The 27,564-nt window shown below is 61.5% G+C and overlaps 1 protein-coding gene and 1 long non-coding RNA gene across 2 annotated transcripts; one reads left to right on the top strand and one right to left on the bottom strand.

The window, feature by feature from the left end:
• Positions 1 to 56: 56 nt before the first annotated feature.
• On the bottom strand, positions 57 to 26,954 carry Foxp4 (forkhead box P4). The gene is made up of 16 exons (XM_013516993.1): positions 26,717 to 26,954; positions 16,519 to 16,620; positions 11,875 to 11,997; positions 11,377 to 11,463; positions 10,072 to 10,219; positions 9,753 to 9,966; positions 9,418 to 9,522; positions 8,800 to 8,887; positions 7,341 to 7,424; positions 7,046 to 7,214; positions 6,888 to 6,964; positions 6,354 to 6,455; positions 3,587 to 3,708; positions 2,582 to 2,648; positions 2,077 to 2,246; positions 57 to 1,578 (listed from the first exon to the last, which is right to left on the bottom strand). Exons 1-16 carry the CDS (start codon positions 26,936 to 26,938, stop codon positions 1,431 to 1,433), a joined length of 2,028 nt encoding a protein of 675 aa, XP_013372447.1. The 5' UTR covers positions 26,939 to 26,954; the 3' UTR covers positions 57 to 1,430.
• Positions 15,860 to 25,179, top strand: LOC102012801. The gene is made up of 4 exons (XR_261867.2): positions 15,860 to 16,280; positions 19,469 to 19,612; positions 23,455 to 23,559; positions 24,749 to 25,179. It is a non-coding gene; the product is annotated as an uncharacterized LOC102012801 (long non-coding RNA).
• Positions 26,955 to 27,564: the final 610 nt, after the last annotated feature.

The raw sequence follows: 27,564 nt of genomic DNA, 5'->3' as shown, positions 1-27,564 counted from the left end.
CAGGGTCCCACCCACCCCCTGCCCACAGCCACTCTTCCCTGGGTGACACACACGGGGCCGGTGAGTAGAGGACGTTTAATATTTCTGTGCTGGTCAAACGGACACAGGTGGGGGTACATGGGGAGCCCCGCCTCTGAGGGGCAGCTTGTGAAGGGGCATACGTGGGGTTCTCAGGAGATATCCAAGGGGTCTTCTCAGCAATGGGGCCTAGCAGGGTGCTCTGAGCATTTGCACCCCGTCCTTGGCCTCGGGTTGGGGTCCCCCATAGGGGGTCTTCAGAGTCTCACTTTTCCAGCTCTGCCGCCGGAATCCAGGAATCCACACTCCCAGCGTGCCAGGGACTTGGTCCTACAGAGGGGCTGGGGAGCCCCCAGGGCAGCCGGGCCTGGGGACCGTGGCTCCCGTGTGCCCACCTCCTCGTCCCCAGGCAAGGCCAGTCCCAGGGTCCTCGGGCAGAAAAGGGGTAGAGGGAGAGGGTCTTGCCACCAACAGACACTGTAAACTTTGGTTTAAAACAATAACTTAAGTGGAGGGGGGCTTCCAGCCTGGGGTTTGGGGCAGCTGGGAGTTCAGGAGGCGACAAAGGAAAAAGCCAACGAAAAGTTTTGGTTTTTGCTTCCGGCATAAGAAAGGTCTTTGGTCATCCGTTAAACTGGGGACGCGGGAACGGGGAGGGTGGGAGGACTTCAGTGGCCGGGGGTCGTGAGGAGGCCGGTTTCCAGCCTTGCCTCGCTCTTCTTCCGGCAGGTGGCATGGTCCCTCCCGCAGAGGGCTGTGTGGGTGGCGGGTACCAGCCTCATCCCGTGCTCTGTTGGGGACCCAGGAGGCCCCCGCCCCCCGCTCAGTTCAGCCTGGGCCCTGCTTGCGGGGACCCCCACAGGGCACAAAATGCTGTGTCCCACTTGTGACAGTGGAGGTGGTGGCAGCCGGCCGGCCTACCTCCATCCTACCTCCATCCCTGCCGCTGGCCGGGCCCGGCAGGGGAGGGCAGGGAAAGGGGCTAGGGCGGAGAGTACCTGCTTCACAGTACAGAAAAGGCGGGTCAGGATGTACAAATCGGGGCCGGGCATAGGCCCTGGGAGGGGGCGCCCCCCTCATGGGTCTCCATCCAAAGACGAGGGCCCTGTCTGCGGGAGAGCGGTGGGGGGCCTGCTGCTGGTGGTCGGGAGTCGGCGTTCGGATGAAGGGGCTCTGGGAGGGGTCTGGGCCCTCCGTGTCCTCTGCTGGTCCCAGACCAGGGGTTCCGTGTCCCCTCGGGGACGGGGACCGTGCCTGCCCCCGAGTGTGTGTCAGTCCGTGGTAGGGGAGCTGCCGGCCCAGGCCGCCCCACTCGAGTCCGGGAAGTGCCTTGAGGTTCACAGGGCTGGAGTGGGGGGTGGGGAGGCCTGGTTTGGGCCAGGGGGTCTCACCCCGCCCTCTTCCCAGGGCCCTTAGGACAGCTCCTCCCCGGGCAGCTCCTCCTCCAGCTCCCTGTCCTCTGGAGGCCCCACAGTGCCGGGGTTGGGGGGGCCCAGGGGGGCTCCTGGCCGCCGATCTTCTTCCGCCTCCGCAGGCTCCTCCTTCACCTGCACCTGGTGGCTGCGGCAGAAGGGATGATGTGGGCATCAGGGGGCTCTGCAGCCCCTGCCCCAGACTCCACACCGCGGGGAGCCCAGAGGCTCCTCCTCAGGACCCCATTATCCTGAGCTCTGACCTCCCCTGAGGCCTTCTGCAGAGGAGAGGATCTGGGAACAGAGTGCAGAGGGAAGGGAGGAGGAGAAAGGGATGGAGAGGGAAGGGAGAGGAAGCAGAGGAGGAGGAAGAACAAGCGTAGAAGCCCGGCATGGTGGTACATGCGCCTCTAATCCCAGCACTCTGGGAGGCTGAGGCAGGAGGGTGGCAAGTTAGAGTCCAGCCTGGGCAACCTAGGGAGACCCTGTCAAAATAAATTTAAAAGGGGATGCAGCTCAGAGTCAAGGCTCAGGCTTCAAGCCCCAGTATTACAGAGAAGAGGAACAGGAAGAGAAGAGGGGGGCACCAAGGACAGGGGCTGCTGTTCGGGGGATGTGTGGTGGGCTGGGGTGCACCTGTGCTCACCTGTACTGGGGTGGGGACAGCCGAGGGGGGCTGCTGCTGCCGTTACTGGGCAGGGGTTCCCCAGGGGCCCCCATGTCCTCGTGGCTGAGGGGCAGGAGGCTGCTGGCCGAGCCGGGGTTCAGCATGCCCGGGCTGTTGAGGAGGGGAAAGCTGCTCTCGGCCAGAGCGGCCTGGAGCACAGGTGTGGAGCCAGTCAGTGGGAGCCAGGTCTGTCCCCGCCCGGCACCTCTGCGCCCTGCTCAGTCCCTCTTGCAGGGGCAGGCCCAGACTCAGCACAAAAACCCGGGCCTAGGCCCCTGCCTGGCTTTCCATCCCCCAGCTTTCCTGGGAGCCCAGGCCTGGCTGAGCCTCTCCCCAGGGGACCCAGGGGATGCGGCCAGTTATACTGGGCCCCTTGCTCCCTGCCCACCCCACAAGCCACAAGCCAGCTGTGAAACCCAGGTGGAGGCCAGCCTGAGGTGGGCAGGCCTGGGTGCGGGCAGGATGGGCTTGGGTCACCGGTCACCTGGTAGCTGGCGTTAAGTGCTCCATAACTGAGACCCGAGATCATGTTCTTCACCAGGGTGGGGCTCCTGGGGGCAGAAGCAGGGGTTGGTTCACCACTTACTTCCTCCTGAGCCCCGGCAGGGGCCTGTGTGGAACCAGGCCCCATCCCCTTTGCCATCCTAGATGACAGGGCAGGGCCGGCCACCTGTGTGCAGCAGGCCCGTTCAGCCCCTGCGGGGCCCCTCCCACGTCCATCTGCACACCAGGCCACCCCAGGCTCTTCCCTCTCTGGTCTGGGTTATATGTTGTTTGGCAAAGCCCAAGCTCTAGCCTGGATAGCTCCACGTCTGCCAGGCCTGTGCTTTCATGCCACCCTGAATTGGGGGACATGTGATTAGCCCTGAGCTCAGCCAGCCTGTCCCCAGGTGTCCCAGACTAAAGGCTTTTCTGTAGCCAAAGGTGTTAGGGAGAGCCACAGCCCAGGGTTGTCTCTACCTCAGGGATGGTCCCTGGCCAGAGCCTCTCATAGAGGAGGACAAGGACCAGACCTGAGGCCATGTAGCTGGGGAAAAGCAGAGGTGCAAACTGAACTGAGTTGGCATGGAGCCTGGCACCCAGAGCTTGTCTTCCATTCCCTGACCCCTGCCCTGCCATGCTGTGCCCTGCCCTTCCCCTTGCCCTCTCTGGCCTGCTCCCCTGGACATGAATTGGGGGCCCAGGGACCTTAGGGGGCTGCTCCTCCTATCAGGAAGCAGGAGAGCACGGGTCCAGGGCCAGGCGCAGTGCCACGTACCCCATCATAAGCAGAGGTGCAAACTGAACTGAGTTGGCATGGAGCCTGGCACCCAGAGCTTGTCCTCCATTCCCTGACCCCTGCCCTGCCATGCTGTGCCCTGCCCTTCCCCTTGCCCTCTCTGGCCTGCTCCCCTGGACATGAATTGGGGGCCCAGGGACCTTAGGGGGCTGCTCCTCCTATCAGGAAGCAGGAGAGCACGGGTCCAGGGCCAGGCGCAGTGCCACGTACCCCGTCATCTTTGGCGGCCTGCGCTTCTGATACTCCCGCTCGTCCACCGTCCACACCGCGCCCTTGACGTTCTCCACACGCACGAAGCACTTGTGCAGGCTGAGGTTGTGGCGCACGGCATTCTGGGGGTGCGGAATGAGGGGCTCAAGGAACAGGCACGGCAGTGCCCTCGTCCTGTCCCATGTCCCCAGGCCAGAGTCGGCAGGGAGCCAGGGCCCCTTCCCTGCTGGTCTCCCCATATAATGGTAGCCCTGGGTAGGGATCACACGCTTCCTGCTGGCTCTGGTCAAAGATGCAGGGAGCTTCCTCCTGGACTCTGGGCAGCAAGAGGTTGGATCTGGGCCCGGGTACCTTATCTTGGGCGCACACAGAATGTCCCCCAGCTGCCTTGAGTGCTGGGGACAAATAAAGTACCCTCACTGCTCCTTCCCCGGCCCCTGGGAACCTAGGCCCGGAGCAGATGGCTTCTGCACAGAGGCACGAGGGATGCAGCAGGGCTCTAACACACACTCGTGGAAATCAACCGTGGAAGGGGATGTAACGGTACAGCCGTAAGGCAGGCAGGCAGGAGGCTAAGTCACCTTGTCACTCTCTCCTCCACCTGGCAGGGTAACTCAGGAGCTGGGGTCACCTGGTTTGCAGGACACACGGGTGATAGCCTTCACCCACCCATGACCCTTTTCATGTCCCTCTGTCCTGCCCTTTACTCTGCTCTGTTTTTCTGTTCCCTGCCCGCCCGCGTGTGTCCCTGTCCCCGTTACCTGTCCTCCCTCGGCCTGCCCGATCCTTGTCTCCTCTTTACATTTCTAAACGGGGAAGGAAGCAGGCAGGGCGGGCGGCCTGTGCCCCTGGGGACCCCCTCTCCCTCTCTGCCTTCCAACTCTTGCCACTTGCAACTGGCCCGATTTCATTACCAATTTTAATTTGCCTCTAATTAAATCCTGTGTATTTTTCCGACTCGCCTGCTAATCCACGAGGGAGGCGGGCGGCTGGAGTGGAATCTCTCGGAGCGATAATTACAAAGGGCCTAATCACGCCGGGGCTCCTGCCTCGGAATAAATTTGCCCGCATTACGGGGCTCCGATCCTCCGCTTTGCAAATGAGAATGACCCCAATTTCCGAGGATGGCCTCACCGGGGCTTTTCTCCCTCATTTCGAAGCCTGATTCGTGATGAGAGACTAATTCGTTACGCTGAAACATTACCGGCAATTTGAGGGGTCTGACGGGGCCTGCGTAAACAAAGGACGGGCCCAGGGAGGGGACGGACGCGAGCAGGCCAGTGAGGACCTGCAGCTCGGCAGATGGCCACTCTGTCCCCCCTGAACAGCAGCTGGCCTGGCCCACACCAAACCTCGGTCCAAAGGACAGAGCATCTCAGGGTGGGGCCCAGAAGGGGCGAAGGAAACGAGAAAGAAGGCAGCCAACATAATTTAGCGGAAGAGGAGGAAGATAAATGGGTAGAGGCCGCCAGCGCCAGGGGCTTCTCACTGTGAGAAAGAAGGAACAGGACACTGCAGTGGGGGTGCAGGGGCGACAGGAGGAACGCAGGGCAGGTGGGCGGGTGCTCAGCCTCCAAGCGGAGGCTATCTCACGGAAACGGGGCTCCCCGCTGCTACCCCTGGGGCCAAGGATAAACGCACAATATTAGAGCGAAGAGCGGACAGTCATTGCAACGATCCCCTACATCTGTATTGGACTCCCCGTTTCTAACACCTGGTATCTGGCCTGGCCTGGAGGCTGCAGACCGGCGCAGGCGGCCCCACGAAGGCCATGCTGGCTCGGGAGGAGGGCAGGATTGTGGTTGGCAGGAAATGACATCACTCACAGCCAAACATGGCAGGCGCCTCGGCCTCACAGCCTGTCTCCAGGTGCTGGGAGTTAGGCTCAGCAACGTGGAGGTCATGGGCAGTCCCTCCCGGGCGGCCAGAGCACACCCAGGGCGGAGAAGGCCAGTCCCGGAAGTTCCTGGCAGTCCAGGGTGGCAGGCCTCGGGGACACTTGTTGAAACCAGGTGGCACCGGGGGCGGGGCCTGTCTAGCTGCAGTTTCTACTCTGGCCAGCAGGGGGACTCAAGACCCAGGGATCCACCTCCCCTACAGGACCAGCCTCCTTCCTCCTCCTCCCTCGTGGCCTGGCATGGTTTAGATGCCACCTTCCCACCCCAGGAGAGTGTGGCATACACACACACACACACACACACACACACACACACACACACACACACAGACAGGCTATGGAAAAATAAACGGCTCAGTGCCCTGGCCCACATCTCCATGTCCTATTTTTCGAGGGTCCCCCCTCTCCCCTTCCTTTGGTCCCCCAGGAAAACGCTGTGAAATGACTAATTGCACGAGACAATTATCTTCCTACCCCTGGGGAGACGTGAGTGCCTTGTACCCCAGCACGTGGGCCATGGCTTCAGGGCACTCGTGTCCAAGCCCACGCGCCTCCTCACAGGCCTTGAGCCCAGGCCTTCCTACCAAGCGTGGGCCTGGCCGCCTCCTGAGGCCCTGCCTCGGGGAGCGGGAGCCTTTGAGGCGCATGGGAGAGCACCCCAGAAAGAAGATCTCTTCCCCTGCAGGAGCAGCACAGGGCTGCACGCAGGAGTGACGAAAGGCAATTACGGGGCCAGCATGGGGCACACGCCTGTCCCCCCGCACTCCGGGAGCTGGGCCCAATGGGGACTGACTGACGGTCAGGCAGCCCTGGCCTCCAGGGGAGGTGGAGGTGCCCAGGGTGTGCAGGCCCTGGGCACACGCGGCTCACCTTCCAGGTGGCGGTGTTCCTGCGAAAGTAGGCGAACATCCTGGTGAACCAATTGTAGATCTCATTCAGGGTCAGCTGCCGGTCGGGGGTTTCCAGGATGGCCTGGGGTGAAGACGGGGTAAAGGGACCCTCAGGCTGGGCCTCCCAGGGTCCCCACCTGTGGACTTGGTCTCCACCAGGCCCCACCTCACCCACGAGCAGAGGAGACCGCTGCTGCCCCCCACAGCAATTCGTGGATAAGGGGTGGGTGGATAGGGGGTCCTCAACAGGATTAGGAGGGGAGGATTAAGGGCACCAGGGAGCAGATGGGCGTGGGGCGCAGGGAGGACCGTGTGCTCGGTTGCCGGTCAAGGCGTACATACAGGCAAGGGGCACACGTGTATGAGTGCAACGGCGAGCGGGAGCCCCGGCACACCCCTGTGAGTGGCAGGCCCACCAGGTCACAGTCCGGGGGCACAGCACACCAAGAAGGGCGAAGTCAAGGGATGTCACCTTCCAGGAGAGGGCACCGAGCAGCTGTGTCCCCCAGCTCACCTGGCGGATGAGGGAGGCGTAGGTGAAAGGGGGCCGGACGTCTGCGTTCTTGTAGAACTCGTGGTTCTGGGCCAGCTCTGTGGGGAGGGGTGGCGGGTGAGGCGGCCTGGGGCGTGACCTGGGACAAGGCCTCTGTGGTGGCCCCGGCCCCACCTCACCTGAGGAGATGGGGGAGCAGAATTTGTCACTGCTTCTCCGTCGGGCAGGGCCCCCACCGTGCAGCGACGCAGAGCCCAGGCCAGGGGGCCGCAGGGGGGTGACAGGGGCAGCGGCCGAGGTCGGGGGGTGCACAAGGCCATCGGGAAACGGGTCTGCAGAGACGGTCACCTTGGGGAAGGAGCAGGGGCCGGGCCCGGGTTCCGCTGTGAGCCATGGCGGAGGTGCTGGGGCCGGCACCTCGGGACCCCAGGGCCCGGCGGCGGGGGAGAGGCGGCAGGGCTGGGTGTCACTCACAGGCTGGCTGAAGGGCTTGGGCTCCGAGGGCCGCATGTGCAGGTGGGCCATCATGGCCTGCAGCCGCTCACTCTCCTTGGCCAGCTGCAGGGGCGGGCGGAGATGAGCTGGGCAGGGGCTCTATCAGGCTTGGCAGGCTGCCCTCCCCCAGACTCCCCACGAGCCCCCAGCCCCGCCAGGTCCCCTCTCCTTGCTGCCCTCACTGGAGCTCACCCCCAACCACCCCTACACGCAGGATCAGGGGCTGTGACTACCCCGGGGGCACTGGTGAGGGCTGGCCCCGGGGGATGATGAGTCGCGCGTCCACTCACCAACTCAAGGGATCTTTCGTGACCACCCCTGCGTGCAGGGCACGCTGCGAGGAGCCCGAGGGAAATGGGCAAATATCGACTGGCTGAGGGATGGACTCGCCTGAGTCGCCTCCAAAGCTCTGCACGCTTCTGATCCCAGCTCTGCCACTTGCCAGCTGAGTGGCCGCCAGCAGGTCACCGGGGCAGGCTGTGCCTCCGTAAAGCGGGGCTGTGGCAGCACCTGGCTCCCAGGGGCACTGAGAGGCCTCCTCGAGCTATTCAGGTAAAGGCAGGCACTCCAAGTGCTACCTGCCCATGTGTTTTGGCTTGTTTTTGCTTTTGCATTGCTGGGGATTGAACCCAGGGCCCTCGGACTGAGCTCCATCCCCAGAACTTTATTTTTTTCTTTTGAGACAGGGTCTTTCTAAGTGGCTAAGTGGTCCAGGTTGGTCTATAATTTTTCCTTCCTTCCTTCTTTCTTTCTCACTTTTCTTTTCTTTTTTTTTTTTTTTTTTTGAGACAGGGTCTTGCTATGCAGTTCAGGCTGGCCTTGAGCTCACTTTGTAGCCCAGGCTGGTCTCAAACTTGCAACGATCCTCCTGCCTCAGCTTCCTGAGTGCTGGGATTACAGGCATGTGCCATCAGGCCCGGCTCTCTCGCTCGCTCGCTTCCTTCCTATTTTTTTTTTTTTTAGCAGTGGCTACATTTATTAGTAAAAGTGAACAGCTGCAGAGAAACTGGCTCTGCAGAGTGAGCTTGGTTGAGTAAAAGAGGAAAAAGGAAGATAAAAGAACACCCTGGAGAAAGCAGGGCAGGCTGTCATGAGGAAAAGCCATGATAGTTGGTCTGTGACTTTTTCTTTTTTTGCGGTACCGGGGATCGAACTGACGACCTTGCACTTGCCAGGCAGGCGCTTATGCCACTGAGCTATATCCCCAGCCCTGGTCTGTGACTTCTGATGCCCCTGCCTCAGCCTTCCAGCGGGCTGGGGTGACAGGCCTGTGCCACCACGCCTGGTTTATTTTTGTTTTTCAGTAGCATGAGGCTCTTCTGCGGCTACCAGCAGAGATGCCCCAACACGGGTGCACCCCTCAGAGGCCCAGCCTTCCTCACCTACCACAGGGTCATCAGGACCCTCCCACGGGGCAGCCCATCCCTGCCCCGTGCACCTGAATCTCCAGCTGCTGGACCACCTGCATCTGCACCCGGCACTGCGCCGTGCTGCGGTCATCCAGGGCGTGCTCTGTGTTGAGGTGCCTGCGAAGCAGACAGACCAGAGATGCAAAGGGGAGAAAGGGGTGGAAAGGGGGCAAGGGAAGGCACCTCCTCTCGGCAGCCTCCTTTGATGTCTTTGCTAAAACCCCTTCTACGGAGAGATCTAATTGCAAATGAACTAATTAAGTAAACCTCTGACGAAGCGTGAAAACAATTTGTTTGACCCCTGATGCTGCCCGGGTCTGGGAGACAGCGGAGTTAATCAGTCAGTGACAGAGCCTGGTATGGCGGTGGCAGCCGGCCGCCTGCTGCCAGCCGCCCAGCCGCCTCCTGTCCTGCCTGTCCACTGGCTCAGGCTGTCACACTCCAGGCTGCGGAGGACATGCTGTGCCTCACACCCCTCCTCATGCTGAAAGGGGGCAGTGGGGTGCAAGCCTGGGAATGTGGGGTAGGGGTGACCAGGGTGCTGAGGGGGCAGAGGTGCAACTCAGTCTCCCTGGAGCAAGGAGCCAGGACTGCTGGTGACCACAGGCCACAGAAAGGGTGAGCTGGGGGCAGGGAGTGGCACCTACTTGATGAACTGGCCCAGGTCTTCACACAGGGTCTCGCAGCCCGGCCACTTGCACTCTCCATGTCCATACAGGGGGTGGGAGCCGGGGGTCTCCTCATGGGAGGAGCTGGGAAGGCAGGGATTGGTCAGAGACCTCCGAGGGCCCCAGCAGCCCAGGCCCAGCCTGGCGGCTTTGCTGCTTCTGGCTTCCCGAGGCCTAGCACCACGCTATATGGCTGCAGCCCAGAGCCCCCCCTGCCGCTCTGCCACGGTGCCATGCACAGGCATCCGGGTCAGCCCCGCACGTTTCTGCTGCTTCCAAGCCCGCCACGACGGCCCGCCCGCCCGCCACTGTACCTGTCTCTGCGAGCTGTGTGCACAGTGGGCTGTCCGTTGGGCAGGGGGTGGTGGGACAGTGGGGGGGAGACCTTCGGGGGGGCGGCGAACGAGGTAGCGGTGGCGGCCGTGCCGGTGAGGTCCAGCCCCTCCTGCTTGACGCTGTCCTCAGCAGGCTGCCCGGGGGCACCCTCACCCTTCCACAGCTGGGGCAGGTCCGTGGGGCACACGGCCGCTAGGGGAAGACGGGAGGCTGGCTGGGCTGGGCTGAGGGTCTGCGAGGCCTGTCTCTCGCCTCCCGGGCCTCGGGGCATAGGGAACACGGTGGGGCGGAGCTCACCTTGGGGGAGGGTCTGCAGGGGCCCCGAGGCCTGGCTGGGCTGCAGGCTGACCAGCCCCTGCCGCTGCAGGCTGAGCAGGTGCTGCTGCTGCAATTGTTGCATCTGCAGGAGCTGCTGCTGGAAGGCCAGCTGCTTGTTCCCCAGAGCCTGTGGGGTGGCCCGAGGGGGCGGGCAGAGAGGGGCGCCGTCGGCCTCAGGCGTGCCATCTGGCCCCCACCCCGCAGCCACCCCCTCCCAGGCCCTGTCAGCGCCGGGAGCTGTCGTGGCGGCGTCCGCGGCTGCAGCCTCTCTGCTCCCGGCCCAGCTTCCATAGGGCTGCATGCCTCCTCGCAGTAAACACACGCATGCACGCACGCGCGCGCGTACAAACACACGCAGCCAGACCCAGACGCGCAGCACGACGCCAGCCCTCCCCCCTCCGCCGCGCCGGCTCCCGCAAGGAAGCTGTGCGCTTGGGGGGCCTCTCGTCACCGTGATCGATGAGCCTGTCAGAGCTGGGGGCCACCCCCCTACAGGGTACCTTTCCCACATGCCTGGGGGCCCCGCTGCCCCGGGGGAGGAGGCGCTTTCTCCCTCCTCCCAGATCCTGCACGCTGCTTTCTAGACAGAGAACCAATGGGTGGGACGGGAGCAGGGCAGGGAAGGGGGACTGCAGGCTGCTCGGCGGCACCCTGCCTCGCCTCCCGCCTGCCCCTCAGCTCCTCACACAGGCACTGACAAGCCGGCTGTCAGCAGGGCTCTGAGCGGGGAACCAAGCCTGTCCACGGAATGGGGGAGGCAGTGCCCCCCGCCTGCAGGAGGTGGTGGGGGCGGGGCTGCTGGCTACTCAGTGCAGAGACCAGAGGACTGAGGGCTGGGTTAGAACGCCCGGAGGTGCTCAGGGCGGCCCCTGGAAGAGGTCACTTAGAACAGGGACTTTGGTTTAGCCAGCAGGAGGGAGGCACACGGCTGTGGTGTGGGGGCGGGGCACGCTGGGGATGGACGGCTGAGGGGCTGCGTCCCTGACAGCCACAGAGGCAGGGGGACGGCACAACCGTGAGGCAGCTGGACCCGACATCCCCGTGCCAGTGATGGGCACAGGGTTGAGACGCCACCACTGGGGCGAGGAGGGAAGGACTCCTCCACAGCCCCCTTGGCCCTGGCGCCCAACTCTGCCCTGTGTTTTCCTGTTCCCATGGGGCAGTTCTCTCCCCAGCACTTCCAGGCTGATGGCCCCTGGCCAGGGGAAGGCTGGCGCTGCAGGTGTTGGGGTGGGGTCCCAGGGGACATCCGGTGCCTCGGGCCAGGCCGCTGCAGCCTCTTACCTCTGTGGGCTGCTGTTTCCCAGCCTGCTGCTGGGTGAGGAGCTGCAGGTGCAGCTGTTCTTGTTGTTTCTTGTAATACTCCTGAAGCTGTGGGGGGATAAGGTGGGGGACAGTTAGCAGGCAGGGGTGGCCGCCTCCAGCTCCAGCTGTGTCCAGCTGGGGCGCCCACCAGCCTGAGCAGGACCTGGAGGTGGGTAGCGAGGAGGGGAGCACGCCCCACAGCCCTGACCCTCCTGCCTTTGGAGGAGCTCCTACGCACGGCCCAGGGATGGGGTCAGGTGTCCCAGTACTTTGCCCTACCCTGGAGTTCCAGAGATGGAAGTGGGGCCAGCGCAGGGGAATATGGGGACTGGGGGCTGCCGAGCAGGACCTTTGGCCTCCCAGCAGCCCTGCAGGAATGCAGATCGGCCGGGCCTGAGCCGTTGCACTGGTTTCTGCCACAGCCCTGTGGTAAACAGGGAGGGAGGTGGGGACACCACCGCCGGAGGCCAGACCCACCTGCTGCAGCATGAGAGCCTGCTGCTGCTGGAGCAGGGCCTGCAGCTGGGACGGCGACAGGATCTGCTGCATCTGCTGCGGGGTGAGCATCTGCGGTGACATCATGGCCACGGACACTGGCACCTGCGGGGTTTGCCCCGTTAGCGAGGGGCAGTGCCCTGGGCCCGCCACAGTATGATCGAGCGGCTCTGAGTGGGGCTGCCAGGGCACTGCTGCCTCCTGGCTGTGTCTTTTTAGACAAGGGACAGATCCCTATTCTGTTTTTCTTGTCTGTAAACGAGAACAGCAGCCGGGCATCGTGGTGCACATTTGCAATCCCAGCACGCAGGAGGCTGAGGCAGGAGGACTGCCCCAAGTTTGAGGCCAGCCTGGACTTCATAGTGAGTTTCAGGCCTGCCTGGACTAGAGAATGAGACCCAAATGAATCGGTTCATGGGAACAGCAATGGTGCCTGCCCCGTAAGGCGCAGCGAGGCTTGGGAAGGTGACTCCGGGACAGAGCCGCCAGCAGCAAGTGCTTATAAGGTTGGCTATTACTGGCATGCAGTACTGGCAGGGCGGAAATCAGACCCGAGTGACAGGGACTGGAACCTGGGAACGGACGGGTCTCCCCCAGTAACCAGGAGGGGCAGAGCTTCAGGCCATTCCCAGCTCTCGCTCGGCCAGAGACTGCCGGCTGAAGGCATCCGCGGCGACGGGCAGGGCTGAGAAGTGGCCCACCTGGCGTGGGGACTGGAGTCTGGCCCCGCTCACACGCAAGTCACACCGTCCCCCACCGGGGTCTGGCGCACACAGTGGCCCAGACCGGAGGCCCAGGGGTCCTGCAGGCACTGTCCTGATGAGTGTGCAGAAGTGTTGCTGTGTCTTCAGTGGGGTAGGAGGGACAGTGGGCAGGGAGTTAGGACAGCAGGCTTCTCCTAGCTCTGCATACAGCTTGCTGTGCAACCTTGACCAAGTCGCTTGCCCTCTCTGGGCTGTCACATTGCTCAACATAAAGTACAGTGTTGGACCAACCGGAGCATTCTGGATTCTCAAAGCAGAGTGGCTCCCTGTCTCCTACAGGGCTGGGCCTCTCTGGAATGCCCAGAGGGTCCAGCTACCAGGAAAAGGCCCAGTGAAAAGCAGTGGCATCGTCTTTCCCAGCCCCACCTTCCCAGCACCCCCAGGCCTGTGCAGTCCTGAGCAGGCAGGGCCCAGCCGTCTCTTAGCAGGAAGGGTGCTCAGTGGGGCCCAAGTCTCTCCCTCCGCTCCACAGAGGGCTGGGTGCACCTTAGGCGCTGTTAGCTGACACAGCTGTGGCCTTCCCAGCAAGCAGAGCCCCGCTGCAGGCCCTGGGTGGGGAGAGGTGTCCTGCAGGGACTTGTCCCTCCCCTCGTCCCAGCCGCAGCCCTACCCGTGGGGCAGGACTCAGCGTGGAGGGCTGTGAGCCTTGGATTAGGAAATCCCCGGGATAGGCGGAAGCAGGGAGGAGCAGGGATGCGGGGAAGTCCCAGAGCGCCGGGTCTGCTGGCACCCCGGCACTGGTGGCTGAGCCCCGCTTCTGGCTCTCCTTCTGCTTGCCAGCGGTCTCCGTGCCAGCGTCCCCAGGAGGGGTGGTGACTGAGCTTCCTAGGCGTGGACATGCCATGCGAGTGAAGGCTCCCAGGGACCCCCAAGGCCCGTGGCAATGGGACACAACACAGCCAGCTCCTGTGTCGGCAGCTGGGGTGGCCGCTCAGGGGACCTGGGTTAGCAAAACCCCTGGCTGGGAGCCCCCAGCGCTGAGCCTAACTGCCCTTCCCGCCCTCCTCCTGTAGGAGCACCAAGCAAGGCGGACATCACCGTACTGGTGGCCAGGGGGTGTCTTGGTAATCACCGGGCCTCAGTTTCCCCGTCTGCTGACCGGGCTGAGGGACACCGGCCCTCTCGGCTCCCCATGCACACACACTGGAGGAGGCCGGAGATTGAGCAGGTGCTGGGCACTCGAGGGTCTCATCCCAGGGGTCCACATCCCCGCCTCACCCCCAAAAGCACAAGAGGCGGACGGGGACGAAGGGCACAGCATGGCCAGGGCCACTCGGGCGCAGGGCACGGGCACGCGTTCTCCCCCCAGAGCTGGGTTAGCAGGGCAGCACGTCCCACAGCAGGAGACGGAGCTGACACCCGAGTCACGGACAGCGGCCCGCAGGGAAGGACACGGTCTCCCCTACCTGGAGGCAAGAGGGTGGGGGTGACCGTGGGTGGCCTCTGTGGCCCTGGGCTCCCTGCCCCGCCCCACGTGCACTTGTCCAAGGTGGCTGAGGCCATCATCCCCCCACCACGCCCCCTGGGGTGCTGCGGGCCGAGGTGACTCCCCTGGTCTCCCCGTGGCCTGGATCCACAGCAGGCTGGGCTGTACCAGCCAGGCCTGGGATCCCCACGGGGACAGCAGCAGGGGCTGGGCTGGAGGGTCAGGGACAGTGTCAGACGCAGAGGAAGCTTGTTTGAAGATGGCATGGATGTGATGTGGCACCACAGGACTCAAACTGCAGCCCTTAGGTACGGGGCCTGGGATCCCTGGGGGCGTGGGGAGCAGACGGGGCAATGAGGCTGCAGCTTTGCATTAATCCCCTGTCCAGGGACCAGGAGAGCCTCAGACTGAGTCTGCGCTAAACTCAAAACAGGCAAGAGAGTGGCGGGACATCAAGAACTTCTGGGCAGCAGGCACACGCACGGGGCCAGGCCCAGCTACCTGCGCTGCCTTCTGCCACCGAGCTGCCCTGCCCAGGCCCAGGTGTGGCCACAGCAGACCATCTCGCGAGCCTCCCGACTCCCCTTCACCACCTCGGGCCAGCCCAGCCCTCGCTCTGCACTCTCCCCTCTGCCCCACGGCCTGGAGCTCTCGGCAAAGCTGTTTCCAGGCTCTGGATCTAACCTGGGCAGAGACCCCACCTCCTCGGAGACCCAGAACTTCTCGGGGAAGGGAAGCATGGAAGGGACACGAGGCAGGAAGAGAAAGTGGCCAACAGCCAAGCCCCAGGCTCCAGGGACGCAGGGCACGGGCAGGCCTGACCGCCGTGTGGACCTGACAGGGATTCCTAAGCCACTTGCTCGGGTTCAGGTCTGGGCTCTGCCCCTTATCTGTAGGGTGACTCACTCAACCCCAGCTTCCGCATCTGCAAGATGGGCCGAAGCCTAGCACCCGTCCCACGGGATGCAGGATAGAACAGAGGCCTGACTGTGACCGGCCGGGGGCCTGCCGCACGGCAAGCTGTCCGTCAACTTGCCAGTCAACGTCAGCTGTGGCCAGGCAGAGCTCCGAATCTGCTGCCGGATGGACAGATGACAGGGAGGTCAGGAGGTAAGGAGAGAGAGGCGCTGGGACAAGGGCCACTTCTGTCTTTCTGACCCCAAACTTCGAGAGTGCTCTCATTCCGGAGGGGCTTTTCCGCATGCCCAGCTGGGAGGTCCTCTCTCATGCCTGCCCGGGGCACTGAAGCTCTGTGAGCTCCTTTTCCATGGCTGTGGGTCAGGGACACCAGAGTCAGAAGCCTAGCACCTCGGTTTGTGCAGCATGGGGTCCCCGACTCGGAGGCCCAGTCCTGACTGCCCTGGGCAGGCCTCCTCCTCCCGCTGCCGGCTACGCCCCTTTGCTAGCTCCCCCTCTGGGGCCTCACTGGGCTCCAGGTTGCTCAAAGGCTACTGACAGTTGGGGCCCCACAGCTGCCCGGCACCTTGAACCGTTTCAAAGCGCTTTCCAAACATGTGCGTGTTTTTTATAAAACCCAGATACTCTGTCGGAGCGCTGGAATCTCCCCAGGAGAACCCCGTGCAGGTCTCCCCCCACTTCCCTCGCCCCTCCCCGGCCCCCGGAGCCCCCAGACTCCACAGCAGGCCAGCTCAGGATCAGCTCTGCTAGATAAACTTCCTTTCAAAGCCCCCTTAATCCTCTCCCCGTCCCCAGCCACCCCTGCCGCTGGAGGTGGGGGCGGGGAGGGCTCGGCCCGGCAAGGAGGGGGGAGGGGAGGGAGGGAGGGGGCGCCGCTGCCCCAGTTGTGACCCAGGCAGGACTCAGACTGCAATTCTCCCAAGTTCTTTGTGACACAAAAGGTAAACAGAAGGCCCGGCTTCTCCCCACCTCCCACTGATCCCCCTCCCCCAGCCAGCCAGATGGGCCAGGAGCTGGGGGGAGGCAGGAGGCGGAAAAAAGGGCAGATTGTGCAAAGGAAAACAAAAGAGACCTAGAGACACCCAGAGACAGGAAACCAGGAGAGACGTGAGAGGAGATGGAGAGACTTGTGGGGGAGGCGGGGGAGGGGACAGCTGGGGACCCCTCCGCCCTGGGGGCCGCCGCCTCTCCCAGGCCTTGGGAACAGGGGGACGATGACAGAGTGACCCGCAGGGACGAGGCCCAGAAACCTGAGAGGTGACCGCGGGAGACCCTCACAGGTAGGAGCCAGGGCTGCAGGCGGACGCTGCGTTTGAGTGACAGAGACAGAGGCGGAGCCAGAGCTCGGCCTGGCAGATGGGGAGACGGAGAAAGTGGAAGTTTCTAGCCGCACCCTGCTTCCTGCTGGACGGGCGCCCGCTCTTGGGGGTGGGGGCACACTGGGAGCGGCAGACGGGGTTCTCCCCAGGGTCCCCGACCTCCCTGTGGGCCAGCTCCCCTCAGCCCCGCCATCCTCACCTGCACGGCCGAGGCAGAGGCGGTCTGCTTGCTGTCATTGTTCCCGGGGGAGCTCAGGCCCGAGGCCTGCTGCAGCAGGAACTGGCGGGCCACCTGGAGAGCCTGCAAGACACGAGCTGAGTCAGTGTGGCCAGCGGCGGGCGGCCCTGGCCCTGGGCGAGGAGGGTTTCAGCAGTAACAGAGGAGTGCAGTGGAAGGCAGGGTGAGGAGCGAGGCAGGAGTCACTGTGGGATTGCCACCTGGAGAACCACCCTTGGGCCAGTGAGACTCTGGATTCTGTGGGGGGAGCAAATGGTGAGCTCAGGGTCCAAGAGCATTCCAGGCCAACTTAGCAGGAGCCTGACTCAAAGTAAAACATTTTTAAAAAGGGGTTGACGATGTAGTTCAGCATAAAGGCCTTGGGCCTCAATCTATCATACTCACACACAAAAAAGTATTTCTTAATTGAGCATCTGTCAGGCACTTGAGGGGCAAGATCTCCATCTTCCCTGAACAGCTATGAGGTAGGGATGTACCAGCCCGATTTTACAGATGAATAAACTAAGTCTCTGGGTTAGTAACTTGTTCAGGATCAACAGCGAGGATTTGAGCCCAGAACGCCTCGCTCCTAGGTCTTTCTGCTTCACCGGGGGTTCAGTGTGCGGGAGGGGAGTACGCAGGAAGGATCCACCGGGGACCTCAGGGTCTGAGGAGCACCTGGCTGTCCAAGCTCAAGGAGTGTGGGTTCAAGGTCTCCTGGCCCTGGGAGAACCAGATTGGAAAAGTAGATCAGGACCTGCAGGCTAATCTGAATCCATCTCCAGGGATTCCTGGGCTGTGGTGGGGGCTGGGGGCTCTGAGGCAGGGGCTCCTAGCACTGGGAAGTGTGTGGGATTGGTGTGGGACTGGGCGTGTGAGCTGGGTTGCCAGGCGGTGAGACTGTAACACCCCTCTGCCTCTAGGGTCCTCAAAGACTCCCGGGGAGCCCCAGACATATGGCCTGGCATGAGGCAGGCCCGGGCTGGGGTCGCTGGCGACAGCCTCCCAGCTGTGACCTTGGGTAGGACGCTGTCTCTCCGCACTGTCTTGACCCTACAACTAGGTGTTCAAGGCCCAGTGCCCGGCACCTCCCCTTGTCACACTGCCTCTTCTCCCCAAAGCCCTACTCACACAGCTTGAGTGACATCTGCCACCTGTAGCTCCTCCTGAGTCTGTCCCCGCCCTTACATGAGCTCACCTCAAACGCTTTCAGTGAGAAGCCCTTCCAGGGGGGTCTGCAGACCCAAAGCTCCTGCCCATCCCCCAGACCCCACGCAGGGATGGGTCCTGGGCTCCCAGAGGGATGTGGGTGCTACTGCCCTCAAGGGTCACTTGGGAAAGCAGGAAGCCAACCTTTCCGAGTCTCAGGGCTGGGCAGAGGCTGGGAGTGGCCGGGTGGTCACAGGAGGGAGCCTAGCCTCCGTGCCTCCATGGCATGGCTTTTCCTGACTTCTTCCAGGTCTAAGGACAAATACTCGGTATTCCCCCCAAGGTGAGGACAGCGAGGAGGAGCACAGGGCTCGGTGAGAGCCCAGGGGCGAGGCTGAGGTGGAGGTGGGGAGAGGATGTCACCCAAGGCGGACGGGCAGATGAAGGACCCTGGATCCTGGCAGGCAGAAGGGACGAGGTCCTGGGGTGGCTGGGGCCTGGGTAGCCAGGGGGCTGTATTCTCTTACTTTTCGGTCCCCTGGAGCATGAAATTACAAGATTTACAGGGAAAACGACAGGGCCTTGCAATCTCATTCTGGGAAGATGGTGACAGGCCCTCTGCAGGCCCCAGTCCCCTCCTGCCCTCCTGAGCTACCTGCCTGGGGCCTGCCCTGACTACCCATAACCCTCTCCTCCCTGGGGCACACTGCCCTGCAGGTACTGGGATGCAGGGACGGAGGGTGATGCCTGCGTCCTCTCTGCTGGGGAGGTCCCGGCGGGCTTCTCAGAGGGACGGCGGTAGGAGGGGCCTGGAAGCTGGAAGGTCGTCTCAGCCCAGCCCTGACCCGCAGGACCGCAGCTCATGCTCTGCGGTGTGTGCCACCGGCCGGGACACTGGTGGATCCTGGGATCCGGACGCCACCCCAGCCCGGTGCCGGGAGCCCGGGGTCCCTGTGGGCCACGATGCCCCCCCCAGTGTGCCGCCTGGAGGCCAGGTAGGCCTCAGGCCTCTCGTAGCCAGTCTGAGCCCATCCATCACTCTAATGCACCAGGTGTCAGTGTCCACACTGCCTGCTGGTGCTGGGATTTGATAAATCACAAGACCGCCCGCCTCCTCAAGCGCTGAAGAGCAGCCCTACCCTTGCACACCTTCTTGGCTGATGCCAAGCAGATTGGAGCCTCCTTCAAAAACACTGACTTTTCAGAGGTCACTGTGAGCCCCCACTCACCACCAACAAGGCAAACCCAACACAGCTCCTCGCAAAATCTGCTTCCATCCGGCCGAGCGTGGGAGGCGGCACAGGCTGACCTGAGCAGGAGTAAGCATTTGTACTATGCTTTGCAGTTTTCTTTTTGTTTGTTTGTTTTTGTTTTTGAGACAGAGTCTTGCTATATAGTTCAGACTGGCATTGAACTCACTGTGTAGCCCAGGCTGGCCTCAAACTTTCCGAGATCCTCCTGCCTCAGCCTCCTGAGTGCTGAGATTACAGGTGTGTGCAGCCATGCCCGGCATGCTTTATAGATTTTCAGAGCATGTGAACAAACATTTAATTGCAGCTTCATAACACTGAGCTGGGCAGAGCTAAGAATCAGAGCCTTGGTCGGTCAGCCTGTTCTGGTCCCCCACACAGGTCCCCAAACCCCGTAAGCCATGGTGCCCACTTCCCCAAGTTGACAAGCCATTAGGGACAAACCCTGAAGACAGCTTGTGGCGAGAAGGAAGAGAGAACAGAGTGGAAACTAGAAGCCACTCAGCTTTTAAACCTCATTTTCCCCTCCACAGCATGGACTGGAAACCGACGCCCAGCTCTGCGGCTCGGATGAGGTTGTGCCCCCCTGGAGGGCAGCCGGGGCTGTCTGCTCTGTGTAACCCTGGCCAGAGAGCTGGACTCAAGTCCCAACTCCGCTGCATGCTAAGTGACCACAGGTAAATACGTCAGCTCTTAGGCCCCAGCTCCTCCTCTGCAAAGCTGGACAGACCCCTGGTCACAACCCAGCACCCCTGGATCCTGTCAAATGTCACTACTGTCGCTGTTACGGCCGTCCGGCTCTACCCAGAAGGCCCTGTAAACTGAGTCCCTTCCAGCGGCTCCCCCTCAGCCCGGGAGCTCGGCCTCCTTAATGAAGCCGAGCTCCGCTGCCCCACCCGCCGTCCAGTCATTAGCGGGATCTCCACAATTAGGAACAAATGGCTCCTGACAGATGGATGGCGTCCAGGGCAGCGCTGGGGAGGAGGGACAGGAGCTGTTACTGTGTGGGCCACGGGGCGCTACTCTGAAGAGAAACAGAAGTCTGCCTTGCATGCCACGCCACCATTTCTGCTGCCCACAATTCGGCGAGGGGTCCTCACTCTTAAGGAAGCCAGGTGCAGGCCTGGAGGAGTCTGGGTCTCAGCTGGGCGCTCTACGTGTGTGCGTGCGTGCGTGTGCGTGTGTGTGTGTGTGTGTGTGTGTGTGTTAGGGGGCGCTGCTGACTGAATCCCGGATCTTTGCATTGAGCTACATCCCCGACCCTTGTTATTTACTATGTTGAGACAGGGTCTTGCCGAGTTACTAAATTACCCTCCTGCCTCAGCCTCCCAGAGAAGGGGGATGGCAGGTATGCTGTGACACCTGGCCCCAGCCTTCCCCTGCGTGTGTCTGGGTTGCAGGCCTGTACTGATCAGGGGACTAAGATGTGGAGGCCCACGGCCCTGGTGAGCTGCAAGGGTCACTGGGTATGTTCAAATGACTGACCACGACCCCTTTTGGGTCAAAAAATCTGAGTGTTATGTACACATGTATTTATATTTATATGGATCTACCTCACTTTATGAAGGAGAACATGGGAGCCAGCGTGGTGGTGCGTGCCTCTAATCCCAGCATCCTGGGAGGCTGAGACAGGAAGATGGCAAATTTTGGCCCAGCCTAGATGACTTAGCCATTTAGCGAGACCCCATTTTAAAATGGAAAAAGAACAGGGATGTAGCTCTACACAGATAAGTGAGAAGCCCTGGTTCAACTCCTAGTACCAGGGTAAAAATCACCACTGTGTGTGCTGGGGGATAGAATCAAAAAAACCCAACAGCTGGGAATACAGCTCAGCAGCACAAGCCCCTGCCTGGCAAGTGCAAGGTCCCGAGTTCGAATTCCGACACCAAAAAACCAACCAAACAAAAACCCCCAAACCTTTTTTGTCTGCGAGTTCTCACTGGGGGGCAGGGCCAATTGAGGAGGAGGGGAGAAAGGGAGTCTGAGGGGTACCCTCACCCCAGCAGCGGCCTGAAAGACTTTCTGGGAAAGGGAGACTCCTCAGCAGCATCCCCAAGCCCACCGACCTCCTGGCCACCCTGTCCATCCCCACCACCTGAGAGGCCGTATCCAGTCCCAGGAGCACCTCCCAGCAGAGACACAGGCAGGCTCTGCAGCCATGTGTGCTCCAGGCTGCCCAGTGTGTGTGCCAGGGCAGTAATCTGAGGAGAAAGCAGTACAGTGGAGTCATCAAGGAGAGCAAAGAGATGTGCAAAGGTCCTGAGGTAGAAAAAGGGAAAAAAAATCCAGAGTGGCCGGACGTGAAGTTCCCAGGTCTGCCGAGGTCAGAGGCCATGGAGCAGTGATTTTTTTTTTTTTTTCCTTTCTATTTCATTCTGCACTCAAGGAATAAGCACTGCAGGATTTTAAGCAGAAAACCATAGATTCTTTGGTACCCCGCCCAAGGTCAGCAGGTGCCTAATAAGTGCTCCTTGATTTGAATTCAACACCTATCCTGCACAATGCAACTCCTCAGGGATGAGGGGGTGGAGGGAGGAGGGGCAGGGGAAGGGGTCAGAAGTCAGAGGTCAACGGTCACGGCCATACAGCAAACTCAACTGGGGAGCCACAAGTTCTCGACCAGCCAGGCTTTGTCCTCTAGCGAAGGGACATAAAAGTGAAATTACACAGAGAAGGGGGGAAAAAAGGGTGGGGGAGAAGAGACCATAAAACCCCCCGAAGTGATTCTACACTTTTTTTTCCTTGGGAAAAAAAAAAAAGCTTTTTGGCAAAGGCTGTAAATTTTTTTTACACCAACCTCATAAAAATGACATCGGCACATTCTCAAATTAGAACCATTAAAATGAAAACCAGGACTGCAGACACAGGCAGTCCCACGTGGGTGGGAGCCCCACGCCCTGGAGGTGGCGGTGGTGGCCGGGGCACCGCTGTCCACCCCCTGACCACAGTGTACCCTCATGTGGGCACTTGGGGCAGTCTCCTCCAGCGCCCACCTGCCTGCCTCGCCGCTCCTGCAGGGCCCCCAGAGAAAAACCAGCTCACCCTTGGGGTTCCTGGCCCAGCCCGGCCCTGACAGGACCCCGACCTCACCCCTCACACTGTGACCCTTGCCCTCAGAGGAAGAAACAGTCCCCTAGCGGCCCCAGTGTCTACCCCGAGGACACCCTCGCGTGTGAGTAGCGACAAGCACTTGGCCATAAAAGGGGAGAGAAGCAGGAGTCCGGCACCCCCGAAGGAGGCTCCCTGCGGGACGTGGGCTGCAGACCCCTCCCACAGGCCCCGGGCCCTCTCCTCTCCCCGCGTGCAGCTTCCTCCTGGGAGAACTGGAGGGTACCCGGAGGGGGTACAAGAAAAGGGTGGTGACAGCCCTGTCCCCAGCACATCACCCACGCCCCCGCACATTTCCGCCCCACGCCTGCTGAGCTTGTGCCCGGTGTGGGGCCTCCAAGCACCCCCCACATGAACAGCAGGACGCGGCTGGGCGCCCCTGGGAGAAACAGGCCGGACACACAGATCAACTGCTGGCAGTGGGCGCAGAGGCATTGGGGTGCTGACCCCCCTTCCCACCCGGTCCCCGCAGTGGCCGGGCAGAGCGCGGCCAGATGGGAGAGGGAAGGACAGAAGTCCCGTCCATTCTTCTGCTCCCCTCCCCCAAGCCCGACACCTCCCATCTCTCAGAGGGGGCCGAGCTAAAAAGCCCATGAATGCAGGGAGCCCCCGACCCTTTTGAGTCTCCTCACAGGATGTGAACGGGGTGGGATTTGGCCCAGTTGTCATGGTAACTATGGTGGGAGTTCCTAGACGCTAGGCAACCCTTCCGTGACCCTCCCTGACCTGTCACCCCCCTGCAACCCGTGCACAATGGGAATGTTCGGGCTGCGGAGGCCCAGGCCCCCTTTCAGCCAAGCCTGCGCCACCGCCCCCCGCCCGCTAAGTCCGGCTCTCCTCACCCAGCCCTAGGCCCCCCGCCTCCCAAGTCTGGCGCAGACCCTTCCAGCCCTCGTCATCAAAGAGCCCAGAGGGTATTTGTGGGATCCCTGGGGAAGCCCCACACACACTGGGGACATTTTTTATATAGGTGATCAGTTTCAGACAGCGCTTAAAGAGCTGGGCATGGTGGTTACTCCTGCACTCACATCACTGGGGAGGCTGAGGCAGGAGGATCAAAAGTTCGAGGCCAGCATGGGCAACTCAGTGAGACTCTGTCCTCAAAACACCCCCCAAAACAAACATACTACCAACAACCAAAATCAACAATAAAAAGGAAAGATAAGACAAAAGGGCGACTTCTGAAGAAAAATGCCATCCTAAGGGGTGAAAATACAGAAGAGAGGGACACAGGGCCAGGAGCTGCGGCCATGGTGGGGGAAGGGATGATAGGCCCTGTGCGCTGCTGGTCTAGGGCTCTCTGTGAGGGCAGCAGGAGGTCACCAGCTCCAGCCTTGGGCCTGGCATGTGTACCCTTCTGGGGGGGTGGCGTCTCTGATGACAGCCCTGGAGGGAGTGCTCCCACCCATAGGGGCCGGGACCCTCTCTTGCACCAGCCTTGGCCAGGCTGCCCAACGCCCCGGCTTCTGTTTGAACAAGCCCCGGACGTGCTGGGCGCATGGAAACCGCATGACAGGTATGCTGTTTGCCTCTCCAAGTCGGCCGGGCCTGACTTCTGATCGCCCTCTCTCCTTCTGTCAGCTCACTACTCCAAAGGCCAGGGCTGCATTTCCAGTGCTTGTTTACCCACAGCAGAGGGACAGGGACCGACGGACAGGCGTGGAAGAACTGGCCTGGAGACCCAGGGGGCGGGGGTTGGGAGCAAGAGCAGGAGGAGGAGGAGGACAGGGCCTGGGGTCACCCACAGTCCACATCTCGGCCCCTGCCTCTGGCGTTTGCAGCAGCACTAGAGGGACCAGAGCTGCTTTTGTATTGTTCTGAGACCCAGGCTGACCTCAAACCCGTGATCCTCCCGCCTCAGGTTCTGCACTGTGTCATCAAGCCCGGTTGTTTTGTGTTTGTTTGTTTTGTTTTGTTTTTTGTTTTTGGCACTGAGAATTGAACTTAAGACCTTTGCACTGAGATACACCCCCAGGCCTTTAAAAAAATTTTTTTAGTAGGGTGTGGTGGTACACACCTGTAATCCCAGCACTTGGGAAGCTGAGGCAGGAGGATCACTGTGAATTTGAGGCCATCCTGGGCTACACAGTAAGTTCCCGGCTAGACTGAACTACATTTCGAGACCCTGTCTCAAAAAAAAATTTTTTTTTAAACATTTGAGACAGGGTTTCACTAAGTTGATAAAATGCCCACACTGGGCACAAACTTATAATCATCCTGCCTCTGCCTCCCAAAGTACCAGGGCAACAGGTAGGTACCACCTTACCCGCTGTTTTGTTTTGTTTTGTTTGAAAGAAACCCTTTAGGGCCGAACGGGATGGCACAAACTTGTTATTCCAGCATATGAGGAGGCTGAGGCAGGAAGACCATTAAGTTGGAGGTCAGCCTGGGCAACTGAGGAAGAGTGTCCCCACATGAAGCTTGAATAGGAGTCAGGGACACGCAGCTCAGTGCAGGGCCCTGGAGTCATTCCCCGTTACCACCGCTTGCACACTAAAGACCTTCGGAGGAAGGGAGTGCCCTCCCTCCTCAACCCAGTATGCAGCCCCTGGCGCAGGCTGAGGACTCGCTCAGCTCCTGTTTCCCGCAGGGCACTGGGCTGCTGGAAGGGCGGGTGGGCGGGTGGTGGGGACGGGGAGGGTGTGCCCGGCCCTGGACTAGGAACCGGGGCACCAAGCCTAGCAGTCACTTTTACATTTTTACAGCAACTGCCCAGCGCAGTGCCTCCCTCTGGTTGCCTCATCTTTGAAGTGGAAATAAAAATATCAGAACTCCGATTCCGGGACGGAGAGGCGATTTCGTGACTCGGCGTAAATGAAGTTGTTCTCGAAGGACTTCCTGGCAGGGGCTGGGCGGGAGGGAAAATCAAGGCCAGGCCCTCCGTCTCTCCCACCCTGTGTACCTCTCGTGCTGCTGGGGGACCACAGGCGTTACCATGGAGCCCCCCTAAAGCCTCATTCACATCTACGGGGGTGGTGGAGGGGTGCCCCCCCCCGACTGTTTCATTTTAATTGGAAATCTTGTAATTTTAATTTTGCAGGGTTCTTTTCAGAGTTCGGAGCCAACAAAACTTTTTTTTTTTTTTTAAAGTCTCAAATATTTTCCTTGGCCCCGGGCACTGCGCCCACAGAGAGCCCGAATGGATAAAACAGCCCCGCGCCCGCCTCCAGGTCCCCACCCACCCCAGTTTATTTGTGAAACCGATATAGGATTTTCCAGGACTTTGGGATATTCCCCAAAACAAACAGGAATAACTGGAATGTGCAGGGCGGATGGCGGGGCTCAGCTCGTGTACAGTGTGGGACCCAGAAACCTGATCGGTACAGACAGTCCCGCTGCTCCCCGCCCGAACATCGCCCGCTTCTCCAGACCTGCGTTCCTGCTTCGCTTTCAGTCATTTCTGAAAAGAAACTCTCCAGGCTGGGCCTCTTCTCCCCTCCACCTCCTGCCACACTTGGAATTTTTCAGAGCTGCTTGCACAGAGGTGTGGGGGGTGCTGGCCGTTCCCAGGGTGGACTCGGGGATTCCCGGCGGGGTGCGTTTTGCTGTTATTTTGATACAGGTGAGGATTTAGCCCTCTGACCTGTCCCCAGCAGCGGGCACAGCCTCTGGGTCTCTTCCCCAGAGAACCTACCCAGGGAGGTTTGGGAGAGGCCACCAAACTCCCTCCCGAGGAGACAGGCCTTCCTGCTCCTGGTGGGCTGGGGGAGGAGACTGTTAGAGGCCCGGATTCCTTGCACGTCCACATCCACACGGGCAAGCCGGCCTGAGAGGGGCTCACGCCCAGGCTGCCTCTGATCCTCACAGCCCTGCCACTTCCGGGCCCAAGTCAGCCCGGGTGCAGGGAGGCCCACAGCTCGGCCAAGGTCACACTGCTGTGGGGTGAGGGCCATCTGGGAGCTAACCCAGGTTCCTCCCATTCCTGCTTCAGAGCCCAGGGAGCAGCTGTCCGACCTCTGGCTCTGGGGAGTGTTAAAGGCTATGGGCCTGGGTGATGGGTGGGGGCCCAGAAGCAGGGTCCTGGTTTCTGTCCCCCACCCCCAGAAGGGGTCTCTCACTGTGTTCGCCAGGCTGGCCTTAAAACTCTGGGCAATCCTCCTGCCTCAGCCTCAGGAGTAGCTGGGACTGCACTGTGGGTGACACCTGAGGCTGGGGTAGGGTGGGGGGTGGGGAGGGACAGGCAGAACCCCACTTTCCCAGGGTCCCGGCAGAGCCTCCAAGGGTCAGTGCCACCAGCAATGATTTCTAGGAGCAGAGCATGAAACCATCTTCGCCTCCAGACCTGGCCTTTGCCTTGGTGCCGGGAAATTTAATCAAGTGGATTCGCTGCACGGCTTGGAGCGGGACCCACGCTGACCCGGGGGCGGCAAAGTTTTTGGAGACAAAGTGAAGACTCCCCTGGGCACATGCACCCTTGGCCCTGTTAATCTACCCTTTCCCAGCCAGCACCAGGGTGGAGAGGCGCCTGTCTGTCCTCATGACATTTCTGGGCCTTCTCCAAGCTCCTGAACTCAAGGCCCCAGGCCTGCTAATCTCTCTCTTACTGCCCCAGGCTCAGGGCCTCTCGGCAGGCACAGAGGGAGGGAAGCCCTGGGGGCCCGAAGGCTCAGGGCTGGGGTCAGCAATGATTGATCCGGAGCTGTGGGCTGAGGCAGGAAGATGCCCGTGCCTACCTGCTGCTGCTGGAAGTGTAGAAGCTCCGCGGGGCTCATCTCACCGTTGCTGTCTGCGCCGGCCACCACCTCCCTACCGCCGCTGTCTCTGCCCGGGCCGCCTGTGGCTGTGCCTGCAGCCCCAGCCCCGCCACCGCCATCCGCCTGCCCAGAGAGGCTGCCCACGCCGTTCTGCCCAGATGGAGCCGACCTGATTGTCTCCGAGGCAGATTCCACCATCATGTCGCTCCAGCGGGACCTGGAGGAGGAGACAAGAGGAGGGGCTGAGACCTGCGGTGCTTCCTCCCCCTCAACTTCCTGGGACCCCTCGTGCGGGTGTGGCCCCCAGGGTCCTCACCCCCCAGGGCTGGGTAAGGGGCAGTTCCCCTCCTGCCACACCCTCAGCCTCCTGACCCTGTCTGGCCTCCGGCTCCTGGCCAGAGTGCTCTGGGGATGGGAGGGGACATCGGCAGGACCCTGTGTCTGTTCTCGGCTAGACAGGGGCTTCCCTCGGGGCAGGGCCGGGTCTCCAGGACACAGAAGGTCTCAGTCCACCTGACTCGACAGGGGCCGTGGCTGCCCGTGGCCTGGCCCTCGGGGCGGCAGACAAGGAGGGCGCGTGCACTCCACCTGCCTCTCTGCAGCCCTCAGCCCTGCCCCTGGCCCAAACGTGATCCTGTCCTCTCCCAGCCTACAGGCCCTGGGCTCCTCCTGGCAGAGTCGTGGGCAGCAGTGCCTGCCCGGTGTGAACAGATGGGGCGGAACAGGGTGAGGAGTGAGACTCAGACGCAGAGCGCTAAGCATCCCACCCTGGGTTCCAACCCAGCACCAAAGAAATAAACAAGTAGAACTGAGTGAAGCCTGAACCC

The sequence above is a fragment of the Chinchilla lanigera genome, unplaced genomic scaffold (assembly GCF_000276665.1).
Source record: "Chinchilla lanigera isolate Chin_1 unplaced genomic scaffold, ChiLan1.0 scaffold00036, whole genome shotgun sequence".
NCBI lineage: Eukaryota > Metazoa > Chordata > Mammalia > Rodentia > Chinchillidae > Chinchilla > Chinchilla lanigera.
This window is presented reverse-complemented; position numbering and strand designations above follow the sequence as displayed.